Source organism: Engystomops pustulosus, chromosome 1, assembly GCF_040894005.1.
Source record: "Engystomops pustulosus chromosome 1, aEngPut4.maternal, whole genome shotgun sequence".
In the NCBI taxonomy this organism is placed as follows: domain Eukaryota; kingdom Metazoa; phylum Chordata; class Amphibia; order Anura; family Leptodactylidae; genus Engystomops; species Engystomops pustulosus.
In genome coordinates, this window is record NC_092411.1 from 160,849,121 (window position 1) to 160,863,620 (window position 14,500).

Genomic DNA, 14,500 nt, shown 5'->3' on the forward strand with positions numbered 1-14,500 from the left:
TATGATAGGTATAGCCACGTCCCAAAATGCCTGTTCTATCAAAATATAAAAAAGATTATTCTCATAGCACCAAAATGTCAATTTCATTTTCCATACCCATCCATAAATATTTCAATTAGAAAACCATCGAATGGTCAAATAGATCCCAGATTAATATAAATTTGCATGTACTGCAAAAAAAAACATCTTACACCAAACAAGTCCGTACACCAAACTGTGAAAAAGTTATTGGCCTGTGAATTTGGCAAAATGGAAAATATTTTAAAGTACAAAAGATTTTAAGTTTTTAACCCCTTCCCGACATTTGACAGAATAGCACTACATGGCGGTAGGTGCATTCCCTCATTTTTCAGTATTACTACATCATGCTTCTGGCACCGGCTCCTGAATGGAGCCGGTACCAGAAGCATTGGGTGCCAGCTGTATATTATAGCTGGCACCCATCTCTAGCACCGCCAATCAGAGTTTCCTCATGTCGTGGGCATTAACCCCTTACACACCGTGGTCACGAGTGACCACGTAGTGCAAGGGTCCTGTGCGCCAAATCTGACCTCCCCGGATCGGGGTCCAATCCTTCGACTGGCAAAACCCAAAGATGTTCTAAAACGTGATCTGAAAGACGTTATGTGCGCCAAAATGGTATCACTGAAAAGGACTACTCAACACGCATAAAATAAGCCCTAAAACAGCTCTATCAACCAAAAAATAGCAAAGTTATGTCTCCGAAAAGATGGCGATAAGAAAATAAATGAGATTTTTCTCTGTATTAACTTTTTCTTCAGTAAAGTTGTAAAAATATATTTAAAAAACTATATAAATGAGGTATCACCATAATCCTACGGTAGTGATCTATAGAACAAAGATAATGTTATTTTTATGATACGGTGTATGGCCCTAAAAAAATATAAGTAGTAAGGAAACCAAAATTTTACGATTTTTTTTTTCCTACATACATTAAAGAGTTAATAAAATCTCATCAATGAGCTAATGACCAACTAAAATGAAGTATTTGTAAAGTGCATCTAATGACACAAATACGATATTGTCTTCTCCCCTGTAAAACAATTAAAGGGTTAACAAACTTCATGAAAGTTGTTTTACATACATTAAGGGGTGTAGTTTCTAAAAAGGGGTAATTTATGGGGTTTTACTTTTATTTAAGCCTCTTAAAGTGACTTAAAATCTGAGCAGTGTTAGGATCAGTGGATCCTCTGGACCACCGCGGGATGTGGAACTAGCCAACACCTGGGACCGGAGTCTAGTGGCACCTGGTATTCACCAGAGCCCACCACAAAGCGGGTTGGACTTGCTGCGGCAAGATACCACCAGGTCGTTCCCAGATGCGACTAGCCCGCGGTGGCAGTCGAGGTACCTTAGCGGATGACAATCTCGTAGTCAGGTCCAGGCAGAGGGTCAGGGCAGGCGGCAGAGATGCAACGTCAAGTCCAAGTCCGAGGTCAGCAACAGGGGGTCCAGGCAGGTGGGAACGGGAACACAGGCACACGGAGCACAGCAACATGGAGGAACTTGGGTAACACGGCAACACAGGACTCAGGAGCGGGGACACACAGGAACGCAGGAATACGCAAGAATACACAGGAATGCAGGAATACTTGCTTGGAAGCTTTCTCTAAGGCTATGAGGCACAAAGATCCGGCAAGGCAAGAAGGGAGGTGCCGGATTATAAGGTGGAATGTTCAGCCAACGCACCAATCAGCGGTGCGCTGGCCCTTTAAATTTTCTGCAACCATATCCTCCTAGGGCGCGCGCGCACGGCAATCCGACGGAGATCAGTAGCCGGGACAGGTGAGTCCGGGGAAGCGAGGGCCACAGGAGTATTAGTAGGAGCACGGGTGCGACCGCAATCCGAGACTGGGATCGCGGGAGCACCCGTGACAAGCAGGTCCCGCAAAAGCATGATTTTGTGTTTTTTATGAAAATTTGAGAAATCGCACCTAAAGTTCAAAGTCCAATAACATCTTCCAAAAATGAGATAATGCATAAAAAAACATGGAGACATAACATGCAGACATTTGGGTAAAGTTTTTTTGCTGTTATGACTACCTATTTTCACCAAATATCTGTTTTTTTTATAAACGCAATACGTACCAAAAAAAATTTTCAACTAACATGAAGTACTAAGTGTCACCAGAAACCAATTTCAAAATCACTTGGATATGTTAAAGCATTCCAAAGTTATAACCACAGGGCAGTGGCACAGGGCAGATTTGAAAAAAAGGGCCGTATGAGGAAGGTGAAAAGTGGCTTTGGCGTTAAGGGGTTAAAATCTATTAAAACCTAATAAAGCCTATATAAATTTGATATCCCTGTGATCATACCAACCCAAAGAATAAAGAGAATAAAGAAGAGGTCGGATCGTTTAAAGCTAAGTATAAAAACACAAATTTTAATAAAAATTCAATAAATATAAAGGGGCTGGGGACAGGATGAGGGGGAGCTAATTTGTTGAGGGTGTTTTTCCCGGGTGACAGGTCCTCTTTAAGAGACTGTGTAACCAACACCTTACAGGAAAGTCTCAAATTCCTCAATAGGAAGCGACTTCCCCCCAAAGTTCTCTTAATTTGGTTCATAATGTAAATAGCATAAAACAAGACTCCCTCATAGGATACATAATAATTATCATTCTATGTCGCCGAAATCGGTACAAATGTCCATCATCTATTAGATATATATATATATACTTTGCCCCCTATGTTAAATACTATGCTCCCTTTATTAGATCTTTTCTGTGCCCCCTCTATTTAATACTGTGCTATAAAATAATAGAATTTACCGCATGTACTCGAGTATAAGCCAACCCGAATATAAGCCAAGGCTCATTATTTTACCACAAAAGCTGTGAAAACTTATTGACTCTAATATAAGCCTAGGTTATATCACCTCACTAATGAAATGTCCAGCCGCCTCCCCCCAGTATATAGCTATCCAGCACGCTGCCCCCAGTATATAGGTATCCAACACACTGCCCTCCCATTATATAGGTAGCCAGCACACTACTCCTTCCACTACACAGCACACTGCCCCTAGTATATCCAGCACCACACCTCCTGTAAATATGTATCCAGAACACTATTCCCCCAGTAAATAGGTATCCAGCACATTGCTCCCCCCAGTATATGGGTATCCAGCAGACTACCTCACAATATGTAGGTATCTAGCAAACTGCGCCCCCCAGTATAGTGCACAATTCCCCTCCAGTATACATCTCACTTCCTGGACTGGACGGACAGGCCGAGACGGTGAACCCTGAGGCCAAATCCCTTTCCCAGCTGTCCCTACCTAATTTCCCAGCTTACAGAGACAAATACTGGACAATACAAACGTAGGAGAGTAGTTGACAGATACAGGTCAGAACCATGAGTACAATGCAGTACAGAATCGATCAAAAAACATAAGTCAAAATCAAAACTAGCAAACTCCAAATAAGGCTTATGGCAAGGATAGGTGATAAAGTAGTCCATTCAGAAACTGAATGGACCATTTCATTGACATCTAGACAAAGCAGACCTGTAGAGAAAAAGTGTGAGTGGCTGAAAAATCTGTCCATCTCAGCTAACTTAACTTTTAGCAACTCCGAAAACAGACAGGTGTGATGAAATTCAATTAAGTCAGCCATGAATGAAATAAAGGCGTGTTCAGACTAGTAAAGACAGAATTACACTCATCAGTGCATCCTCAGCCATACTTTATGGAGGATAGCTCTGAAGCCTGAAGTGACACAGATGGTACTTTTTTTTTTTTCTACTTTTTTTTTGGTCCAAGGAGGGGATAAAAAGATGAGAAATTCTAATTGCACCTCCAATACACTGTAATACTATTGTATTTTAAGAGGGCCTGCAAGACAGAGGGCATTGTAAGGGGTTGGCTGAAGGAAAAGGTACAAGAAAGCTGTCAAACTTTGCATGTAAAATGTGGAGCACGGTGCATCGTTATAAGGGGAGAGATCATGCTCTAGGATGAATAAGCATGTGATCATAATGATCACGTAGCTGCTGCAAATATGGTGCCTTAATGTAACGACTGGAGACAAACGGATACACTGAGCCCTAGCACAGAGTCCCTTCCTGGCTTATTGGGTCCCCCTAAACGGAGGCTCTCTTTCTATGTCAAGTACGAACAAACAACAAGACAGACAAACAAATAACATTAACAGGCAGAGCACTTTTAGTACAGTTTCCTACATTCTTAGAAAATGTGCCCCAATGTCTCATCTTCTCTGTACTGTACTTGTTCCATCCATGGGTCCATTTCAATAGACCGAGCAGGTTCCTGTGCAGGGATCTATCACCACTTAAGGGGTGTTAGACTGTCATTTTACTCATGCTAGTTACCTGTAGGGGATGATTCCGCTTTTTTCAGCGAGCTTCCAGGATCCGTAATCGCCGATAAAACAACTTTAAAAAGTTATGTAAAAGAGCTGCAGGCGCTCAGGGAACCGTCATCTGAGCTCCTCCGCTTGATAATTTATGAATGCTCCTCTGCAAACTAATTCATATTCATCTGTCCAATCGGCCACAGCTCCTCTCCTGAGGTCAGCGGTTTGTAAGAAATCTCACATATCTCGCCGCGGGCTGCACAAGTGACCAGTTCTCGAGCCTTCGTTAGATATTTGCATGGAATCATCACCTAAAGGTAATGAGCATGAGTCATAGGACACGACGGCGCGTCAGAAGGAGATTTGGGGACATCGGGTCAGTCTGGTGCCAGTATCGGGCTGTGATATCACCCGGGATTGGAGAAAATCAGATCCCGGGTGTCCAACCCCTTACACGCCGCGGTGAAGCATGACCGCGGCGTATAACTATGTCCGCCGTGGATCGGGGACCCCCTCTGGTGAGCTTACCAGGGAACCGATCCCTCCTGCTACAGCCCCGGGGTCCGAGCCCCTGCACAGTTACTTACACTGTACACTGCAATACAAGTGTATTGCAGTGTAAGGCTTGAAGAAGCGATCGGATGAACGCTTGTTCAAGCCAAAAGATGGAAAATGTATAAAAGTTAAAAAAAAAAAAATTAAGTCATTTCATAATAATAATTGAATAAAATAAAAGTCCCTAATCTCCCCAGTTACACATAAAATGCAAATAAACTTAAATATTTGGTATCACTGCATCGGTATTAATCTGTACAATAAATCAAAATCAATATTGAACCCGCTCGGTGAACGACATAAAAAAAAACATGAAAACCTTCCCGTAATATACAATTTTTCATCAAACACCATCACAAAAAATGTTCTAAAAAGTGATCAAAAAAAGTTACGTTCCCTAATAGGATACGACTGAAAACAACTCCTTTTAGCAAAAAATAAGCCCTCAACCAGATCTGACAACAGAAAAATACAGAAGTAATGGCCCTGAAAAGTTGTTGATATATTGTCCAATATTGGTTTTGCTCAGTAAAAAAAATAAGAAAAACTATATGAGGTATTACCGTAATCATAGTGAACCAGAAAATAAAGATAAAAAATGTATTTTTACGTTACAGTGAGCGGGGGAAAGAAAGTGCTAAGAATCCAAAATAAAAATTGATGATTTTGTTTCTTCTTGAAATAGTTAATAAAATCTCATGAATAAACTATAGACCCCCAAAATGAATTATCTATACATTGCATCTCATTCCGCAAATAATAAGCCTCATATGTTCGCATTACCAAAAAAATGTAAATTTATAGCTTGTACAATGTGACAATACATCTGCTGTGAATGGCGCCTCCATTCATTCTATACTTGGCCGTTTGACCATACAGCAGTTTACCACCACATATGGGGTATCAGTACAATCGGGAGAAATTGGGCATCAAACGTTGCAGAGCATTTCATCATTTAATTTATTCTGAAACTGTCAGTTTTGGCCTAAATGAATTTATATTCCAAAAAAATTCAAAAGTTTCTAAATCGCAAGTCCATATTGTTTTAACCCATGTGAAACACTTAAAGGGTTAGTCGACTTAGTAGAAGTTGTATTTCATACGTTGAGGGGTGAAGTTTCTATAGTGGGGTAATTTTTGGGGTTTTACTATTATGTAGGCCTTTCAAAGTCACTTGGAAGCTGAGTTGTCCCTCAAAATGTGAGTTTTGGTGATTTTCATGAAAATAAGAAAAATCGCACCTAAAGTTCTGCACTTCATAACATCCTAGAACAATGAGAGGACGCATAAAATATCATTTCAACATAAAGCAGACATTCCTTAAATGTTAATTATCAAGCTTTTTGGGTAGTTTTACTTCCTATGTGGAAAGCAGAATATTTAAAACTTGGAAAATGAAGAATTTTTCACAAACTTTTGCCAAATTTCTATTTTTTTTCAGAACAAAAAACCAAAACGTATCACTTAAATTTTACAACTAACATGAAGTACAATGTGTCACGGGAAAACATTCTCAAAATCACCTGGATATGTTAAAGCGTTCCGAAGTTATAACCAATTATCGGGACACAGGGCAGATTTGAAAAATCGAGTCTGGTCATTAAACTTAAAACCAGTGTCAGTGATAAGGGGTTAAACTCATTGATGGTGATGTATGTCAGGGCTCTTTATATCACTGAAAGAAATTACAGACACCTGTGCTAATTAGTTTGGCAAGACTACTTAAGAAGTCTGTCCCACATTATTAAGCAGCCTACACTTTCAGCCAAAATGGGAAAGAAAAAGGATGTGTCGGCTGCTGAGAAGCAACAAATTGTGAAGTGTTTAGGTCAAGGCCTGACTACAATCAACATTGCCAAGACATTTCATTGTGATCATCGCACAATCAAGTATGTAGCTGATTCACATCACACACGTGTGCGTGCTTGTAAGGGAAGATTGAGAACTCTTTCCAACAGGCAATTACATCAAGTTAAAGAACAGCTGCAAAAATTCCTTGTCATAGCAGCAGACAAGTTTTTGAAGCTGTTGGTGCCTCCAACATCCCCCGAATCACAAGACGCAGGGTTCTCCTCCTCTATCCACTGCACACAAGCAGAAACTGCTTCAGTGGGGAAAACAATACATGAAGATTGACTACAAAACTGTTTTGTTCACTGATGAGTGCCGTGCAACACTTGATGGTCCAGATGGAGTGGAGGATGGCTGGTTGATGGACACCCCATGCAAAAACAGCTACGGCGCCAAAGAGGAGGAGTAATGTTTTGGGCTGGAATCATGGGGACTGAGATTGTCAGCCTATTTACTATCCCTGAAGGGGAAAAGGTTTACTCCATAATGTATGGGGAGTTTCTCAAACGGCACTTCCTGCCATGGTTCAAGAAGAAGAACCGTGCATCCGCAGCAAGATCATTTTCATGCACCATCTCTAGCTGTACAATTTGACAAAGCAAATCTGCTGGATGGAACCTCCTTCCATTCTATTAATTTATTTGGGTACTATGATTATCTGCATCAAAAGTAGAGAATTTAGAACTTTGAAAATAAAATTTTTTCCCAAATTTTTTCCAAATTTCCTTTTGTCAAACTAACTTTAAGTACAATCTCAAAATCCCCTGGATATCTTCTAGCGTTCCAAAGCTATAACCTCTTATAATGACACAGGGCACATTTGAAAAATGGGGCCGCATCCTAGAGGCCAAAATAGGTCCCGAAGCGGTTAAGAGAGGCCTTGATGCCTTTCTTGAGAGCAAAAACGGGTTATGACCTGTGTCTTTTTCCAACCTTATATACTATGATACTATGTTTACACTTACATTACTGTTATGTAGCCATTCATTGTTGTAGAGTTATTTACTCACCTTTTGGTACTTCAAATCTAAAGAGTTGGAGTCCAGAAACATTTGATAGAGAGCATCCCTGAAAGTAAAGACAATTGCATTGGAAACTTATGTTTCTTAGCATGACTTCTGTAGCAACAATACAAACAGTATTAACTACTTTGTTACACCACAGAATACTTCAAGGTAAGTAAACAGACTGTACAAAATATGTTGATTGTAATAGGATATTAACATCTATAGTCCACACTTAGTCCATATTCTGTGCAGTTCATAAATAGAATGACAGGAATAATTGCCAATATACCCCATTATTAGCCGCAAAGGAGAAACTTCAGCTAAGTACACTTTCTTGATGAATTAAGAGTATATTAAACCGTTAATAGCTGTGAGGATATGATATGTTATTGCGCCACATGCAACCTTTATTTCTCATGCATTTAGTATAGGAACTGGTGAAGGAGTTTTAAAACCCCAATGGGAAAGTTTTGGGATGATACCTTCTTGCAGAACATCTGACATAGTATCCTGGTCTGCATCAGTTGGAACAACTGCTCTCTTGGATTGAATATTTTCTACTTCAAGCAGGAAGAAAGGATACAAAGGTACTGTGTAATTGACCCTAATGCTTAAAGTGAAAGCTAAGGGGTCATCATAGGTGTGTTACTGTGCGTTTTGTTTTTATATTGTAACTCATTGATTTACCTGCACATGGTTTTAACCCCTTAATGACCGCCCTATCGGGCTGTGATCTTACAGCATGACCGCGGCGTGCAAGTGTGTCCCACATGGATCGGACCCCCCCCCCCCCGGTGTGCTTACCGGAGGATCCAATCTCTCCTGCCGCAGCCCCGGGTTCTGACGAGTGACCCGGGGCTTCCGGCTCCTCTACCCACCGGGTTCTGCCTTCCTGCAATACAAGTGTATTGCAGTGTAAAGGCTTGAATAAGCGATCGGACGCCAAGTAGTAGAAAATGTAAAATAGTAAAAAAAAAAAAAGATTAAGTAATTTTATAATATAATTAAATAAATAAATAAAATAAAAGTCCCATAATCTCCCCAGGTACACATAAAATGCAAATAAAGTATATAAAATACAAAAACACGTACATATTTGGTATCACCGCGTCCGTATCAATCTGTACAATAAATCTAAATCAATCTTGAACCCGCTCGGTGAACGATGTAAAAAGAAACCTCGAAAAACTTCCCGTAATATACAATTTTTCATCAAACACCATCACAAAAAATGTTCTAAAAAGTGATCAAAAAAAGTTACGTTCCCTAATATGATATGACTGAAAAGAACAACTCTTTTCGCAAAAAATAAGCCCTCAACGAGGTCTGACAACAGAAAAATACAGAAGTTATGGCCCTAAAAAGTTGTCAATAGTAAAAACAATGTGATATTCTCCAATATTGGTTTTGCTCAGGAAAATTGAGCAAAGATAAGAAAAACTATATAAATTAGGTATCCCCGCAATCGTAGTGAACCAGAGAATATTTTTATGTTACGGTGAGCGGGGTAAAAAAAAAATGCTAAAAATCCAGAATAAAAATTGATGATTTTGTTTGTGTCCCCCTTGAAATCGTTAATAAAATCGTACATAAAAAGCCCTCATATGTTTGCATTACCAAAAAAAATTAAAATTTATAGGTTGTACAATATGACAATACAAATCTGCTGTGAATGACTCCTCCATTCATTCTATACTCGGCCGTGCGCCCGTACAGCAGTTTACCACCACATATGGGGTATCGGTACACTCGGGAGGAATTGGGCATCAAACGTTGCAGTGCGTTTCATCATTTTAATTTATTCTGAAACTGAATGTATTTTCCCAAAAAATTCCATAGTTTCTAAATCGCAGGTCCATATTGTTTTAACCCTTGTGAAACACTTAAAGGGTTAATGGACTTAATAGAAGTTGTTTTGCATACGTAGACATACGTGAGGGGTGAAGTTTCTATAGTGGGTTAATTTATGTGGTTTTACTATTATTTAGGCCTCTCAAAGTCACTTGAAAGCTGAGTTGTCCCTCAAACTGTGAGTTTTGGCAATTTTCATGAAATTGAGAAAAATCGCACCTAAAGTTCTGCACCTCATAACATCCTAGAAAAATGAGAGAATGCATAAAATATCATCTCAACATAAAGCAGACATTCCATAAATGTTAATTATCAAGCTTTTTGGGTAGTTTTACTTCCTGTCTGGAAAGCAGAACATTTCAAACTTGGAAAATGAAGAATTTTTAGAAACTTTTGCCAAATTTTCGCTTTTTTTCAGAACGAATCGCAAAACTTATCACTTACATTTTATAACTAACATGAAGTACAATGTATCACGAGAAAACATTCTCAAAATCACCGGGATATGTTAAAGCGTTCTGAAGTTATAACCAATTATCGTGAGACATGTCAGATTTGAAAAATCGAGTCTGGTCATTGAGCTGAAAACTAGTGTCGGTGATAAGGGGTTAAACATTCATCAATACAGCACTTCTACTTTAATAACCACCTTGATGCAATAATCAGTAGAGACTGCTGCATCCATCTAGGTGGTTAAATGGAGGAAGGAAACTTTCTTATAGGTAACGTGACTACAGGACTCCTATGGATTGCAATGATAGTAAGGTGCTAAAATAGTACCAGTGAAAACATGACTTTATCCCACAGAAAACAACAGTACATCAAACAGCATATTCAATGTGAAATTCTGTTTTAAATGTCATTTTTTTCCTTTTACTTATACAGCATAGGAGACACTTTACAGCACAAGCACCCTTTCACACAGAAGTGATTGGGCTGAGGAATATGGTTTCAGTCAACCGCAGCCTCTATAAAGTGAACTCAAGGCGATATACGGCTTTATGATGCAGTGAAATATACAATTACCACAGCTACACTGTGCAGCAGTTGCAGCATCATTACAGTATAGTTTTAGTAATTCTGTAGCTCACATTGTCATAACTCTCTATGATGCTATGAATTTTGTTCAAATGAGCTATGGTGGGTACAGAAAATAACATCTGACAGTCAGATTGTATTTCTCTGAACTATGTTAGCTTCAGCTTAAAGAATTTTGGGGATCCTATTTAAATTCTACATAACGCAACCTTCACTCCGGAACAAGCCCTTCTCTCCGCCCTCCCGGGGCCTATCTCTAAAATCAAAAAGGGCTTACTGAGACATTTCTTGGTGGCTACCCGCCAGATTATTCCCCGCTATTAGAGATCCTCGACTCCTCCTTCCAGAGCCGACTGGGTGGCTGCCCTGAACCACATATTTAGAATGGAAGAATTGAGGGCTATTGACAACGACAGAATCACGCAGTTCCATAGTACATGGTCACCATGGGTGACCTTCAGGGAGTCTCCCTCCTTCGCTGTATGGATCACATCCGGAGGCATTCCCTGAGGTGGCCTGACACAGGTCTCTCTTTAATCTCAGCTTTTATCCCCTTCTCCTTAACTTCCTCTTTTTAGGCTTTCCTACCAAATATCCATTCCTATCCCTTTTTGTTTTGTGACCTCTCGTGCTACCCTACCCCTATGTCTTTGCCGTCAAACTGTTTCTTGGAAGCATTATGGCCTTGATTAGACTTTGCATGTTAATTGACTCTATGTAATCAATCTCTGGTTCAGGTGGCTTGTCATTCCACTGCTCATATGATTCCGGGCCGCCAATTATCTGTATAATTCATATTGCATGTTTTGGTTTACTGTATTTTTGTATGTTTCTATAAATGTTTATTGACTCTAAATTCTACATAACGCTATGGTTGTATTATAAAACTTAAATTGGAAACAAAATCTAGACAATGTTCATCCAAATTACATAAAAAGGTTACAAACAAATCTTATTAAAAGGAAATATTAAATGACAGACGATATTAACATTGTATAGGTGACTCCTGAATCCATATCATGGCCTCTTTGGGGAAAGCAAGTATTTGATAAACTGCCAATTTTGCAAGTTTTCTCACCTACAAAGAATGAAAGAGTTTGATACCTTTCATCCGTGAAAGACAAATTTAAAAATCCAGATAATCACATTGTATGATTTTTAAATAATTGATATTTGATTGATATTAAATAATTGATATTTAATTGATATTGAATTAAATAATTATTGTTTTGCGTTATGAACTTGTTTCTGTTTACACACTCAATCACACTCAAAACTCTCCACCATGGACAAAAATAAAGATCTGTCTAAGGACAGGACCTGCACAAGGCTGAGATGACATGCAGGACAATTGGCAAGCAACTTGGTGAGAAGGCAACTACTGTTGGCACAATAATTAAAAAATGGAAAAAAATCTTCCTCATTCTGGGGCTTCATGCATCACATTGTGGGCAACGATGATTCTGAGAAAGGTAAGGAATCAGTCCACCACTACATGGGTGTACCGGGATCATAGTTTCATAGATTGTCGTTAGTACCACACTAAGTCGTCATGAATTAAAATCCTCCAGGGCACGCAAGGTCACCCTTCTTATGCCAGCACATGTACATGTCCATCAAAGTTAAGCCAATGACCAACAGGAGGCATGGAGGAAGATCATGTGGTCAGATTATCGGAATATTTTGGTATCCGATGCACTTGCCATGTTTGGAGGAAAACAAAGGATATTGCCCTGCAACCTGAAACATCTGGAGAAAATCTGTACAAAACTGCTCAAAAAAACGCACATTTGACTTCTGTAATAGCAAACAAAACTGTCACTATACACAGTAAGGTGTGTAGTTATTTTTGGAGGAATTCAGTCATGTTTTTCAACCTCTGGGCAACCCCTTTAAAGTTCTGTTTTTCTATTGTATCAAATACATATCAAATCATTGCAAACATGTGCATTAAAATGCACATAAATTATTTAGAATCATACAATTTGGGAACAAGTAGCTCCTGCTTCACACCTCTGGATAAACTGTGTTGCCTTTCTATCCAACATTTCATTTTTGGACTGATGGGACCATAAGACTCCTTGTGCTCCTCTCACAAGAAGATCTGTAAAACCTATGGTGGCGCCTGCCTCTCCTAGTGGTGGCAGTCACCAGCAGCATGAGGGGCAGAGCTTCTCTTAAAGATGTGCCTACGAGCCTGCGGACACCTCAAGAGAGACTCACAGCCTGCCTCTGGCATCCAGACTCCGGCCTCCATGGGGACTCCACCAGCTTCTTCAGAGGTGAATCCCAGCATTCATGACCTGGCACCTGCTGCACCCAAGCGTTTCCTGGAGATGGAGATGGGGCACAGATGGATGCCCTCAGCCAACAACAGCCAGGTAAGGCCTCTTCCTGGGCCTCGTCACCACTGGACAACATCGTCCTAGAACAAGCGCAGATGCCCATCCCTAATGAGCTACAAGCAGCGGGTCTCTCCTGAACTGTGGCACACTTACCCACATCACCCCAGCCTGGGGCATGCCAGGACACCTGTGTGTCTCTCATCTCACCACAAATTGGGCACACAATTCCCTACACTCGCCAACGCTCTGGCCATCCCACGGAGAAGAGTGATCCTCCACACTGATGGGGTGCTCGCCAGCAGTTTGGACCCTATCTCCTTCCTTTTGCTATGCGATACAGACACGGGACGGACTCCAGGATGTCTCCCTGCTCCACACACTCACTCCCTTAGCAGCCTCAAGACATGGTGCTCGAGTTTCCACATGCTCTATCACAAGAATTTGGTGCATTGGCTGAGCTGAATGTTTCAGGAACTAGCTCCTTCCCAAACCAAGCCTTACAGGCATACATTACTTTGATTCTTAAACCAGGAAGAAACCAGTCCCACGATGGTAATTTCCGGCCGACTTCCCTCCTAAATGTGGACACGAAAATGTATTGGAGGACCCGAGACTCAAACCATTTATTCTTTCAACAGGAACAGGGATTTGTTCCAGGAAGGGAGGTCAGAGACAACACGATTAAAATGACCTCCTTAATTTCAAAGCTAAGGCCTCCAGAAACCCCATGTGTTATCCGTTGCTGGAAAAGCTTTTGATCTGGTTATTCAACAAAAAATTTGGCATCTTAAGAAGACTCGGTAAATTCGAGGTTCATATGCAGGAATCAAAGATGCTAAATCAAAATCAGACGCTCCCTCCAGAGCAGGTGTCACATCTGTCTTTGGTCTTTCCCTTCTGCTGGGCTGAAAATGCCATTAAATACCTTGGTGTACATATCTCCCTAGATCCCTCCCGCTCATATTCGCTTAATTATGAACCCGCTCACAAATCTATAGTCGTGGATCTAACCAAGTGGCGACCTCTTTATACCGGTTTGGTAAGACAAATGTAATAAAATTGGATATTTTATCACAGCTTTCTGACATGTTCCAAACTTATCCTGTGATGTCCAGTGTGTCTTTTTTTTTTTTTAAACGGCTTTATTGTGGGCTTCCAGATACAGTAAGAATTCAAGGAGCAGTAAGTATAAGATTACAACTTTTTTACATCTTCACAATATTTGCTTATTTCTTCTAACATCTTAACATTATAGTTTCTCCCACATGTATATTTTTCCATTACTCTCACTAGATTTGCCTGTTGGTCATCAAACCTGCACCCCTTTAACTATTAACTGTCAATGAAACAATAATCATCAAACCTAGTGCATTCCTATTATTTACTGCTACGGTTATATTTTGAGTACTTCCCTTAGTTATTATAATCTCGTCAGAGTGGTGTTTTTTTCTGTTTGTGTGACTCTGTGTGTCCCCTATGTGGCTTCCATTAAATACCATGTTGAAAATATATCATTA

At 40.1% G+C, this 14,500-nt stretch overlaps 1 protein-coding gene across 6 annotated transcripts in view; it reads right to left on the reverse strand.

Moving 5' to 3' along the window:
* Positions 1 to 14,500, reverse strand: part of SEMA6B (semaphorin 6B) — a 205,010-nt gene that overhangs the window by 133,914 nt on the left and 56,596 nt on the right. For 5 of the 6 annotated variants that reach the window (XM_072113425.1, XM_072113412.1, XM_072113419.1 and 2 more), the window contains one exon: positions 7,753 to 7,810. The exons of the other annotated variant lie outside the window; for it this stretch is intronic. In XM_072113425.1, coding sequence (XP_071969526.1) covers positions 7,753 to 7,810 — 58 coding nt within the window. The remainder of the gene's footprint in view (positions 1 to 7,752; positions 7,811 to 14,500) is intronic. 6 annotated transcript variants of the gene reach the window in all.